The sequence below is a fragment of the Aaosphaeria arxii genome (assembly GCF_010015735.1).
Source record: "Aaosphaeria arxii CBS 175.79 unplaced genomic scaffold BU24scaffold_12, whole genome shotgun sequence".
Taxonomy (NCBI): domain Eukaryota; kingdom Fungi; phylum Ascomycota; class Dothideomycetes; order Pleosporales; genus Aaosphaeria; species Aaosphaeria arxii.
In genome coordinates, this window is record NW_022983485.1 from 77,763 (window position 1) to 90,191 (window position 12,429).

At 47.9% G+C, this 12,429-nt stretch overlaps 5 protein-coding genes across 5 annotated transcripts; 4 read left to right on the forward strand and 1 right to left on the reverse strand.

Moving 5' to 3' along the window:
• Nucleotides 1-16: 16 nt before the first annotated feature.
• On the reverse strand, nt 17-4,227 carry BU24DRAFT_400279 (uncharacterized protein). Its single transcript, XM_033525447.1, has 11 exons — nt 4,025-4,227; nt 3,803-3,965; nt 3,495-3,751; nt 3,386-3,447; nt 2,880-3,338; nt 2,745-2,829; nt 2,121-2,381; nt 1,380-1,868; nt 930-1,328; nt 527-871; nt 17-476 (listed from the first exon to the last, which is right to left on the reverse strand). Exons 1-11 carry the CDS (start codon nt 4,119-4,121, stop codon nt 148-150), a joined length of 2,946 nt encoding a protein of 981 aa, XP_033378153.1. The 5' UTR covers nt 4,122-4,227; the 3' UTR covers nt 17-147.
• A 106-nt stretch (nt 4,228-4,333) lies between these two features.
• BU24DRAFT_427837 (putative 3-ketoacyl-CoA thiolase) lies at nt 4,334-6,047 on the forward strand. Its single transcript, XM_033529321.1, has 2 exons — nt 4,334-5,303; nt 5,352-6,047. Exons 1-2 carry the CDS (start codon nt 4,672-4,674, stop codon nt 5,794-5,796), a joined length of 1,077 nt encoding a protein of 358 aa, XP_033378154.1. The 5' UTR covers nt 4,334-4,671; the 3' UTR covers nt 5,797-6,047.
• Nucleotides 6,048-6,054: 7 nt separating this feature from the next.
• BU24DRAFT_427839 (adenylosuccinate lyase) lies at nt 6,055-7,824 on the forward strand. Its single transcript, XM_033529322.1, has one exon. The coding sequence runs from the start codon at nt 6,218-6,220 to the stop codon at nt 7,649-7,651; it is 1,434 nt and encodes a 477-aa protein (XP_033378155.1). The 5' UTR covers nt 6,055-6,217; the 3' UTR covers nt 7,652-7,824.
• A 267-nt stretch (nt 7,825-8,091) lies between these two features.
• BU24DRAFT_444564 (homogentisate 1,2-dioxygenase) lies at nt 8,092-9,989 on the forward strand (the record flags this gene model as incomplete). The annotated part of the gene is made up of 5 exons (XM_033530644.1): nt 8,092-8,386; nt 8,437-9,426; nt 9,473-9,591; nt 9,645-9,834; nt 9,904-9,989. The coding sequence occupies 5 exons, from the start codon at nt 8,092-8,094 to the stop codon at nt 9,987-9,989; spliced, it is 1,680 nt and encodes a 559-aa protein (XP_033378156.1).
• A 262-nt stretch (nt 9,990-10,251) lies between these two features.
• BU24DRAFT_444565 (CoA-transferase family III) lies at nt 10,252-12,195 on the forward strand (the record flags this gene model as incomplete). Its single annotated transcript, XM_033530645.1, has 7 exons — nt 10,252-10,289; nt 10,512-10,590; nt 10,654-10,685; nt 10,740-10,824; nt 10,921-11,425; nt 11,489-11,782; nt 11,847-12,195. 7 exons carry the CDS (start codon nt 10,252-10,254, stop codon nt 12,056-12,058), a joined length of 1,245 nt encoding a protein of 414 aa, XP_033378157.1. The 3' UTR covers nt 12,059-12,195.
• Between the last annotated feature and the right edge of the window lie 234 nt (nt 12,196-12,429).

Sequence of the window (12,429 nt, forward strand, 5' to 3'; positions counted from 1 at the left end):
ATTCAAAGTCTTAGACCCGCAATTGGTATGGTATAACAAAACTATGAAATGAAATAATGCACGAGCCTGTATCCAACTCCAGATGCCCCTATGCTTTTTGAATCATGCAAGAACGCTAAACAGAACAACACGGTACCTAGTTCCCTCTTAGATCTGCATCTCTTTCAAGTCTTCGGCGACCTTGAACGGCGCCTCGGTTTTTGCCTTGATTTCATCCACTGTGACCCCCTTTGCAACCTCTTTAAGCGTTAAGCCCTCTACACGGTCCACGTCGAAGACAGCAAGATCCGTGATAATCGTGGATACGCACTTCTGACCAGTCAAGGGAAAAGTGCACTGGTTCAAGATCTTGGGGTTTCCCTTCTTGTCGGTGTGCTCCATTGTGATGACGACCTTGGTCTGCGTGGGGTTTGCAACGAGATCCATAGCTCCACCGATACCCTTGACTTTGCCTGGAAGCATGAAATTTGCAAGATCTAGAAAACCTGTCAGCACAATTCACCTTGCGATTGAGGTTTCCACATACCTCCATATTGATTAACCTGCATGGCGCCCAACATCGCCACATCGATTCTTCCAGATCTGATCATACCGAAACTCTCGTGGCTTCCGAAGACAGACGCACCCTTAATCAATGTGACAGTTTCTTTACCAGCATTGATGAGATCTGGGTCTTCTTCGCCTTGCTTTGGGTATCCGCCCATACCAAGAATACCGTTCTCGGACTCGAGAATGATTTCGACACCTTCGGGCAGGAAGGCGGGAGCCGCAAGGGGCATACCAATGCCAAGATTTACATACATGCCGTCCTTCAGTTCCTGGGCAGCCCGCTTGATGATGCGCTCTCGTTTTTGGGAGGCTTCTGAACTTCCTAGAGACAAATATACGTTAGCAACAGTTGATGATGGGGGCTACCGTATGCAACTGACCACCTTCCAGGAGTGCTTTCTTCTGTTCTTCTGGGTCTTTGTAGAAGACGAGCCTCTCAATTTTCTTATCCTCAGTACTCTTAATGACTCTCTTCACATAAACACCTTGGAGATGGATGTCTTCAGGCGCAATCACGCCGTCTTCGACAATCTCATCAGCCTCTACGATTGTGACCTTTGCGTTCTTTCCCATAGCTTCGTTGAAGTTGTTCTGCGCTTTTCGGAATTGGCAATTTCCCAGTCGATCGGCTTTAGCGACTTTGACGAATGCGTAATCGCCAAAGATGGCCTCTTCCATAACGTAGGCCTTTCCGTTGAACTCGCGGGTCTCCTTGGGTGGGGCCATTTTGGCGACCGTGCCGTCCTTGTTGTACCTCACGGGAAGTTCACCAGTTTGTACTGCAACGGATTAGATAGTTAGACAAGATAATAAGCCATCTAATAGCTTACCGATAGTTCCATACGCGGCAGGGGTGTAGAATGCAGGCACACCAGCTGCGCCAGCGGCACACTTCTCTGCGATTGTGCCCTGCGGTGTAAGCTGAAGATCCAAGTCACCACTCAAATACATCTTTTCAAAGACTTTGTTGTCTCCAATATAGCTTGCAATCATGGTCCCAATCTGCTTAGTGTCTAAAAGCTGCCCAAGCCCAACTCCGGGCATACCAGCATTGTTACTAACAACAGTAAAGTTTGTTAAATCTGTACGATCGCGGAGGGCATTGATGAGGGTATTCGGTACGCCGGAGAATCCAAAGCCCCCAACCAGAAGGGTTGTGTCCGATTTCATGTCCTTAAGAGCTTCCGATGCAGATGGGTAGATCTTATTGATCTGGTTGCGGAATGAACTACTGCTGAAGAAGCGGACCGCGGGCGCGCTTCGACGAGCGGCCGCTGCAAATAGGGTTCGTTGCATCGTGAGAAGTTGGGTATGTGAGCCTGAATCTCAAACTATTGCGACTGGATGTTTCTTTCCAAATCGACAAAGCTTCGAATGTGGGACTGTTGTGTAATGGATCCAATGTACAATGAATGAATGGTGGTGGTGGTGGGGTCAACAGCAATTTCAATCGTAAGATATACTTTGTTCGATTGATGCTCCAGGGATTTCTTCGATTCGATATAACGCAATAATGAACGAGTCCAAGTGTCAACCAAGATCGTGGAGTCGTCAACTTTTTGTTGCACAACTGGAGCTCCCCACAACTGGAATATCGGACGCTAGGCAATACTGGGTAGACCGATGCAATTGCCGTAGCCGATGCCGGTGGAGACTCAGGCACGTGAGGGACCCCAGAAGGCCACCACAAATGGCTGGGAGGGGATGTGGCAGAATGTAATTCCGGAATGGAGGCGGAAAAGTGGAGGAAAAGGTTCGGATATAGATCTCGGAAGAAATTTTACCAGACACTCCACTAAACGCAACATAGTAACGATCAAGTAAAAGCGCGGCTATGGAGCATCACGTGAGATTGTAATTCATCGGAAGGACGCCGAATCAGAGCGGAAAATCATCTTGGTATATCCATCTCCATGTCCGTATCCAATTCCAATTTCCAGTTCCAGTTCCATTTCCACCCCAATATCCATATCGACTGGTGTCGCGCGGAAACAAGCCTCTTTTTCAGCGTATGGATACTAATTGTAAATGAATGCCGCCACCACACTGTATCGATGTGCATACACCAATCATAGTCTCGACCACGTGTGATCCAGAAAGTGCGCATGATTTTAGTATAGCCCGTGCACAATCTTCTTCACTGGTAAATGTTCAGCTTCTGTCAGTTTTCTTGACGTAAACTAGAAAGCACTCACAGTTTTCAAAATCCTTGTGGTCTTTGCTATGAAGTGCCCGGGTAGCTATGGCTTCTTCTTCTGCATCGCCCGTTGGGACGTTATACTGCACATAAAGTTAGATGCATGGATGTAATGGAGATCTATAGTGCTCACAGATGTCAGCGTCGTCTTGTGACCGAGAACCTCAACTAGCTGTGCAATTGCGTCTGCTACAACATGTGAATCCTCTTCGTCATTGCCTGTGCTTTGTCTCCCGATGTAAGGAATTATCCTTGCGATCTGTCTGGCTTCGTCTGGATTCTGGGCCTTGAAATGCACAGTAGGCGCTAAGCTCAAGCAACTTGTAATACCGTGGGGAATCGAATACGTCGCGCCAATTGCATGTCCAATACTGTGACTGAGCCCGACTCCTCCTGTGTAGAGAAAAGGGAAGAGGGAGGAATAACAGGCCAGAAATAGCTTGGTACGAATATCGGCATCCTCCGGGTTGGCTTTTGATTGAGGCAAATAAGTGAACAGATCTTTGATCGCTTCCAGGCACATGCGCTTGGTAGGTATCTCGGAAGCGAGCGGATGGTACATCAATTCTACCGCATGGTCAAGCGATCGCATCTTCAAGAATCAGCCACAGCGCTGATGTAAGGCGAGGCAGTACGTACACCAGTACTAGTCCAGAGATTTAGAGGCGTATACAGCGCGATATCTCCATCGTAAACAACAGCTGTCCCAGTTAGACCAAGCCGCAGCACGTCTGTCTGATGATCTTACCTTTAGGAACAAGCTCAGGATTGCTGACGGCAATCTTGTGTTTCTCCTCCGTAGTGAATCCTGCATTCTGTGTTGTCTCGGCGACACTGAGCGTAGTTGGCACTGCAATACTTGCAACCCATTTACCTGTTTCTTGATGGATGTTGTGCGCGATCGCTTTCGCAGAATCAATGGGCGACCCGCCGCCTACTGCTATCAAGATGTCACTTCCAGACTGCGCCATTAAGGTGGTGGCATCTTTGATGTCTCCAATCGGCCTGAATATATCAGCAACGGAACAGAAGAATTGCAAAAGGTATCGAACGTACGCATGTTGCCCTATCTTACTGAATGTTCCTCCATGAACGGGTCCCAGACTCTTCTCAATTTCCTTGATGACCGGGGTTTTCTCATACAGTGAACGTCCAGTGATGATGAAGGCCTTTGTGCCCCCAAGCTCCGCAACCACATCAGATAGTTGCTTACTTGTACCTGTATCAAGGGGTCAAATGACGAACATATTTCCCAATTCACAATGGGAGCATTCATACCTCGTCCATAAATCAGAAGCTTGATAGGTGATGCACGGTAGACACCTTTGACAGAGGAGTCAATGCTCCCATTCTGGTACTTGGATGGGAGTGTCATGTTGTTGAGTAATTGGATTTAGAATCTACGTGCTGTGTAATTAGGATTGATGGAAAACACACACCAAAGTAATCTTTTCGTGCTCTCAGCCAAAAAAGAAACGTACCCGTCCGGTCCCTAGAGCCTCCAGATGGTAATTCGTCATGGAGGGGCAGCTCCGATCTCGCCCCACACGGATACATCCCCTGGGGTTGACCGCTGCTGCCCCGCCACCACAATAGCAGCACAACCCTTACACGGCAGTTTGTGCCCTTTCGGGGCCAAGCGACATGGCAGTTATTTGACGTGTAAAGTAGCACTATGATGGAAACCATTCCTGCCTCGTTGTTGTTAGAGCTTGGTGAGAGACAATGGCTGCCTTTACCAGAGCCACCCGCAATATCCTGCAGAGAAGCCCAAACGATGTTGTCTTGTTGTCCGTTGCCAGATCACCTATCAATCGCAGTTTCAAGGGCGGGTTTAAGGATGCACATCCAGAAGATATCCTGATGCCAGTGGGTGGCGAGTCCATGGCAGAGCTGTGGACTGTGAGGCTGAATGGATACAGGTTATGCAGGCTGCCGTGCAGCGAGCCAAAATCGAATACAGATGCGTCGAAGATGCTATGATTGGCAATGTTTTGGCAGAGCTCGGATTCGCGAAGACTGGTCGGATGGCTCTCAATCATGCCGGATTCCCGAATTCAACCACTTTCCATACCGTCAATCGCCAATGTTCAAGCAGTCTACAAGCGCTTACGCACATCGCACATTCGATCCTGGTGGGACAAATTGATGTTGGGCTTGCTGGTGGCGTCGAGAGTATGTCAAGAAACTATGGTTCACGAGGCATCCCCGTAGATGTCTCTCCGACTCTGTTAGCTTCTCATAACAAGGACGCCAGGGATTGCTTGATGCCAATGGGATTCACTTCGGAGAACGTTGCACAAAGATATGGCATCGATCGACAATCTCAAGATGAGTATGCTGTTCGAAGCCATGGAAAAGCGAGTCGAGCTCAAAGAGAAGCGCGCTTTGACTGGGAGATAGTGCCAGTGACGGTTCGAAGGATCGAAGAGGATGGTCAAGAGAGTCAATTTGAAGTGACTAAGGACGACGGCATTCGATCCGGCCTAACATATGAAAAGGTCTCTACTCTGAAGCCGGTCTTCAGAGAAAATGGCAAAAGTACCGCAGGCAATTCGTAAGTAAGTCCATACAGCCATAAAATCATTTTCCTAAACACCAGCAGATCTCAAATATCTGATGGGGCATCGGCGTCTATCTTAGCTAGGCGTTCATGGGCGGAACAGCGTGGGCTTCAGCCGTTGGGCCGATTCGTTGGCACAAAGGTCAGCGGCTGCTCGCCAGATGTAATGGGCATTAGTCCTATTTATGCTATTCCAGCACTATATTCATATGCTGGCATAGAACAAAAAGATGTCGACATTTTTGAATTAAATGAAGCCTTTGCTAGCCAAACGCTCGCATGCATTGGCGAGCTTGGGTTGGATGAGGAAAAGGTGAACCCGAATGGAGGAGCTATTGCACTGGGACATCCCACAGGGGCTACAGGTACACGCCAACTTGCGACGTTATTTGGTGAATTGCGACGACAGGACAAAGAGATTGGTATTGTTAGTATGTGTGCAAGCACTGGACAGGGAGTGGCGTCACTATTCGTCCGAGAGGCATGAGGCAACTGAACTGTCACTACGCACCTAGAAAATGAGGTATGTAGTCCAGCGACCATGAAGTTATCATCAGTATCACCTGGAGCAATGGACAATAGCGATGTTTGATCTGCTCTGTACTATTGGGTCTTCCTTGCCAGATCAGGTATAATTGCCCCACGTTATTAGGGCCACATTGGTAGCTAAGGCATGTACACGTAGATGTCGCGGCCACACGTGAATTCTAGCCTAATCAAGTACATGCACCCTTCCCCACACAAGCTTGCCGGCTCCTAAAACCCGCCACAATTTATCCTTTTGCATTTTGTTGTTACATATAGGCGTTTGAGTTCGTTTTTAGACTTAGTGAGGGAAACTTTGTTGCTATCCACTTTCCTTTGTGGCCGACATTGATCTAATCATTGCACCTTAATCTTCCGTCATCATGTTCGTCCTCCAGCGTGCATCGTTACGTGCCATTCCGCGTATGCACGCTGTCAATGCCGTCACACAGAGACGTACTTTGGGAAGCGTTGGCGCGATTGATTCCGCAATCTTCAGGACCTTGTTTGGTACCGAGGAAATACGAAAGGTTTTCGACGACAAAGCTTACCTTAATCGATGCGTGGACGCCGAGACCGCACTTGCTCGAGCACAGTCTCGGTGCAATGTGATTCCTTCACACATTGGCGACATTGTTACTTCAAAATCGAACGGAGCCCAATTGGATTTTGAAAGGCTGCGACGGGAGACGGAAATTGTAGGATACCCTATTCTGCCCCTTGTTCGACAGCTCTCGGCGGCGGTTGGTGATGAGGCGGGACGATACGTACATTGGGGTGCGACGACTCAAGACATCATGGACCTCGCCAGTATACTCCAGATGAAGCAGGGCTTGGAAATCCTCGAAAAGACGCTTAAATCTGTCGTTAAGAACCTCGAAGTTCTTTCTAGAAAGCATCGAGACACGCCAATGGCTGGAAGAACCCATTTACAACACGCTCTCCCCATTACATTTGGACACAAAACTGCGATATGGCTTTCGGGTTTCCAACGCCATTTAGAGAGACTGGAGCAGCTGAGATCTCGTGCACTCATGGTTCAATTTGGTGGTGCAGCTGGATCCTTAGCTTCGCTAGGATCCGGTGACAATGGCATTCGGGTACGCAAGGAAATGGCAAAAGATTTGGGCTTATATGATCCCCCCATTACATGGCATGTTGCAAGAGACGGCATCGCCGAAGTCACTAATTTTCTTGCCTTGGTAGGCGGAAGTCTAGGCAAACTGGCTCTCGATATCATTATTATGTCATCCAATGAGCTGAGCGAGGTATCAGAGCCGTTTGTTCCACACCGCGGAGCGTCTTCCACTATGCCGCAGAAGCGAAATCCTATCTCTAGTGAAGTCATTCTCGCTGCTTCCAAGATTCTCCGCTCAAACGCTGGACTGGTACTGGATGGCATGGTTTCGGACTTTGAGCGGGCTTCAGGGCCATGGCACCTCGAATGGGTTGCCGTCCCGGAAAGCTTTGTCATTGCCGTTGGAGCCCTTAATCAAGCGGACTTTGCTCTGTCAGGTCTGGTGGTCAACTCAAAGCAGATGCTCAAAAATCTCTACTCCACGCGAGGTCTCATTGTAGCTGAAGCTGTGATGATGGGGCTTGCTCCACATGTGGGACGACAGAAGGCGCATGATATTGTATATGAGGCATGTAAAGAGAGTATAGAGAACGACTCAAGTCTCTTGGACGCGCTCCAGGCACGCGAGGAGGTGACCAGCAAGATCTCAAGTGAGGAATTGAGCTCACTCTGCGACGCGAGGAACTACCTTGGCTCGTGCGGCTTGATGGTCGATGAGGTTCTCGCCACTGCGAAGTAGTCATCACTTGGTTTTCTATCTCAAGCATGATACTCTATATTTCAGACATTACATTTCATTTAAGTAACATGTTCATCCTGTCATTTGGCCGTAGACTTCAGAACGCAAAGCATTCAAACTGCTGAGACAAGGATGTTTTACATTTGAAATGTATGTACCTTCATCTATTTGTAGCCCAGCATCCTGGATATGCCCAACTTGCTCCTTGAATTATCTTTAGATATGCTCTGTGTAGGTGGTATGATATGCGAATTGGGGGGGATTTCTCCCCGCTCACCCTCTCATGAACCATGCCGCCCCACATAAGCGGCGTTCCACTCCATTCAACGACGGCAAATCCACACGGGGGATAATCCGGGGATGTGGATGCTTCGATATAATAGTGGATGCCGTCTAATAACGTCGGATACTCTGCATCTTCGGCGTTGTAGTATCTCATCATGACTCAATTCAAGGAACGCAAACTTATCACAGACCCCCAGAAGGCATTCCACTTCACGGATTTGCAGAGACTTAAACCTACACGAGCAAATGATCCTTATGAATATCAAGCGGGATGGGGGAATCGACATTACTCGGAGGTGATTCCTGGGACGCTTCCAGTTGCACAGAACAATCCTCACGAAAACCGATTTGGATTGTACACTGAAGGCATCACCTACTCGGCCTTCGCCGCACCACGACACGCTAACTTCAGCACATACATGTATCGTGCACGACCAGCAGCTGCTCATAGTGAGTTGTTTAGTACCTCGATAGTGATAATGGTACTGACCGACTCGTAGAGGGATACCTACCCATAGAATCAAAATCTAACGTGGAAAACTGCTTCCTTTCTATCAATCCACGAGTAGACACACTGCCGGAGCAGGCTGAATGGCATCCCTTCCCACTCCCGAAGGACGATGAGAAGATCGATTTCGCCGACGGACTTCATACGCTCGCTGGTAGTGGCGATCCAAATATTCGAGAAGGCATTGCCCTCTATGTTTACATGATCAACTCAAGCATGGAGCAACGAGCCTTCTGCAACACTGATGGTGACTTTTTGATTGCTGGCCAGCTTGGGAACCTCGATATAAAGACTGAGATGGGAATGATATTTTTACAGCCCGGAGAAATTTGCGTTATCCAACGAGGCATCCGGTTCTGTTTGAACCTGGCACCAGATACTAAAGTAGCTCGAGGGTACATCACCGAAGTTTGGGGCTCCATGTGGGAACTACCGGATCTGGGTCCTTTGGGGGGTCACGGTCTGGCCAACCCCCGCGACTTCCTATACCCAGTTGCTGCAATTGATGGCGAGCTCCATGCGGACTGGACAATCGTCAACAAAACGAACGGAAAGCTGATTTCTATCCAACAGGACCACAGTCCGTTCGATCTCGTGGCATGGCATGGCAACGTAGTTCCATACAAGTACGACCTCACCAAGTTCTCTTCTCAAAACAGTACCTCGATCGACCATACCGATCCATCCGTCTTCTGTGTACTCACTGCAAAATCTCGGGACCCCAATACTCCTCTAGCCGATTTCCTGTGGTTTGGCCCTCGGTGGGACGTCGCCACCAACACGTTCCGCTTGCCCTACTTCCACCGAAATGCAGCGTCTGAGTTTCTTGCTTGTCTGTACGGAAAAGGTCTTGGTCGAAGCGATGACTTTCAGCCAGGCGGAGGTAGTTTCGAAGGAGTTCACACCCCACATGGCGGATTCCATGAGGGATATCAACACGGAATGAGGATCCATGAAAGTCAACCAGAGAAGATACTTGAAGGTATGGTCATGAGTCATTTAATTGAGCATTCTTTCTGATTTTCTAGATCAATTGACCATTATGGTCGAATCCAGCCGCCTTTTCCTGTGGACTGAATACGCAAGGAAGGGGTGTGGAACGATTAGCACACAAGGAACAGATTACAAGGTCTGGGATGCACTTCCAGTAAGTTTGATGTATCACTGCCCGTGGTACCACAAGTTACTGATTCACGATAGGACAAATTTTCTGCCAACCCTAGAGCTCAGGAGCTGCTCGCTCGAGTGAAGGCGGATAAGATTGCCGAGAAGAAGAGACTTGCACCATACTACTTCGGTGGCTTTTCTCATGGCGCAAACACGAACAATGCCTACGGTGTACACTCGGAGGAGCTTGCGCCTTATCTGAATGGTAAATCTGAAGCAGATGGTGCCACAGGCGAGCACATTAACGGAACTACCAATGGGACCCACAACGGTGCTGGAAATGGCGTGCTAGATCAAGGCATCAATGGCATTGCAGCTGAGGATTTGAAATCGACCCGTGTCAATATTGCTGCTGCAGAGGTAACTGACACCGCCTAAGAAATTGACGTTTTCTGCATTTGGCGGCATTTTGATCGAAACAATAACATGATTGTTTGTCCTATCTCCATAGCATAGCAACCTCCTTTACGCTCATTTTGAGCCTCCGATAAGTTATATATCCATGACCAGATCGTAATATCTCATTCATACTTCTCATTACTCTGACGAACACAATCAATACCGCTGCTATCGTATCCACGATCTCATATCTCCGCAAGACCCTGCATAATTAATGTCTGTGCACGGAAGCTGAAAAGTAATGTTTCATAGAACCGACCCCACACGTATTACTTGTATGTACGTGTGGGGCGTACTAATTGACCTTCAGCACTTATCCCTTGATAAATCTTCTCATAACAACAAACATAAATCGTCAAAAAATACAATCATGAAGTCGACAACTAGATTGTGTGCCTCCATTAGAGGCCCACATTCCTACCGTCGCGTTCGAGGTTCCGGGCGATTGCACTACAGAATCAGGGAACAATGCCAAAGGAAAGAAATATCGACCTTGAATAGGCCGGTAGACAAAACATCGGTGGAGAAGTTACCATTGGCTGGGATTAGGGTTCTTGATATGACGAGGGTACTCGCTGGGGTATGATGCAATTACCTTTGGCATTATCGCCGGTAGTAAGCAGAGAAGGCTGACTGATCGTAGCCTTATTGCACACAAATTCTTGGGGATTTGGGGTATTCAATACTTGGTTGAAATATTTCGTTATCAACATGCTGAGTATTCATCAGAGCTGAAATTATCAAGGTGGAGCACCCAACAAGAGGCGACGACACACGAAGCTGGGGCCCGCCTGATGCCCCGTACACAGACGGCGTTGAGCGTGAATTCCCTGGAGAATCAGCCTACTATCTATCTGCAAGGACCACCTCAGCTTTCGAACTTCATATAATTCGCTAATACAAAGGGTAGGTAAATCGCAACAAGAAGTCCATCGGCCTATCTTTCAACAACCCCACCGGTGTGTCGATACTACATAAACTAGTCCAAAAGTGTGACGTCCTGGTTGAAAACTACCTCCCCGGATCTCTCGCGAAATATCAGCTCGACTATCAGACATTGTCAAAGATCAATCCCTCTCTCATTTACGCATCTATAACGGGATATGGACAAACTGGACCATTCTCAGACCGCGCGGGATACGACGTTATGGTAGAGGCGGAGATGGGCCTGATGCACATTACTGGCGAACGAGACGGACCACCAGTGAAAGTCGGAGTTGCAGTGACGGATTTGTCCACGGGAATGTTTACGGCAATAGGCGTACTCGCGGCTTTGTACGCAAGGAAAGAGACCGGATTGGGGCAGTGGATTGATGCAAGTCTGAGCGATTGCCAAGTCGCAAATCTAGCCAACATTGCGAGCAGTGGGTTGATCAGTGGGAAGAAGGATAGCGGAAGATGGGGCACTGCGCATGGTAATGTCACATAATCAATACGTTGCTCGTCTTGATGAACACGTTGACTGACATTTACAATAGCATCTGTTGTCCCATATCGAGCTTACCAGACGAAAGACACCAATATTGCCGTAGGCGGTTGCAACGACAAATTGTATGGCATTCTGTGTGACAAAATTGGAAGACCAGAATGGAGAACAGATGTCCGATTCATTACGAACGCGCTACGCGTCGAAAACAGGGACACTCTTGATCGTATAATAGAGGATGAGTTGAAGACGAAAACGACACAGGAATGGCTCGAAATTTTCGAGGGAAGCGGGATACCTTATGCTGCAGTGAACGATATTCAAGGTACCCTTAATCACGAACACGGTGAGTGTGTACATTTCCTTAGTCTCAATCTTTCCTTGAAAACCAGTACTGATCCTTGTTCTAGTCCTTGCTCGTAATATGATCGAAGAGGTTGTCCATCCAGCTTGTGGGCCAATCAAGCTGGTCAATCATCCTGTCAAGTATTCAAGAGCAAAACCAAGTATACGAAGTCCCCCACCTCTACTAGGAGAACACACTGAAGAGGTGCTAAAAGAACTGCTGGACTGCACTGAAGTACAAATAGAGGACTTGAAGAAAGATAGAATTGTTTCATAGAAAGCCCGATTGTTACACATACACACACAGACACACACAGCATGTAGAGCATAGCATAATGAAGCTAGGGTAAGGCTGAGTGTCATATCAACCCCGATTGTACAATTCCTGTCCAAGACATGTTTGTCTCATAGAAGTCAGATAAAATTACCGTCCACGATCTAAAACGATTCGAAAGAAGGCCCAAACCATTCTTAATGACAATTTTCAAACCTCTTTGTATCATGTAAGATACTCTATGGTCATGTTTCTAGCCACTTATCTCCTCTCACGTTTCTACATTTACATATACCTAATTTGGAGAATCACCATCGAAGGCCTGTAGCCAATCACGTAGGCCCCACATTAGTCCCCTCCCAGGTCCCACATCG

What these genes read in the sequence shown, in the direction of transcription:
- BU24DRAFT_400279 (XM_033525447.1), bottom strand. Translation starts at nt 4,121, where the DNA reads ATGACACTCCCATCCAAGTACCAGAATGGGAGCATTGACTCCTCTGTC. An exon ending in TGCCGCGTATGGAACTATCG is followed by an intron (nt 1,329 to 1,379) that starts GTAAGCTATTAG and finishes AATCCGTTGCAG; the next exon opens with TACAAACTGGTGAACTTCCC. An exon ending in GAAAGCACTCCTGGAAGGTG is followed by an intron (nt 872 to 929) that starts GTCAGTTGCATA and finishes ATTTGTCTCTAG; the next exon opens with GAAGTTCAGAAGCCTCCCAA.
- BU24DRAFT_427837 (XM_033529321.1), top strand. Translation starts at nt 4,672, where the DNA reads ATGCAGGCTGCCGTGCAGCGAGCCAAAATCGAATACAGATGCGTCGAA. An exon ending in AAAAGTACCGCAGGCAATTC is followed by an intron (nt 5,304 to 5,351) that starts GTAAGTAAGTCC and finishes AAACACCAGCAG; the next exon opens with ATCTCAAATATCTGATGGGG.
- BU24DRAFT_427839 (XM_033529322.1), top strand. Translation starts at nt 6,218, where the DNA reads ATGTTCGTCCTCCAGCGTGCATCGTTACGTGCCATTCCGCGTATGCAC.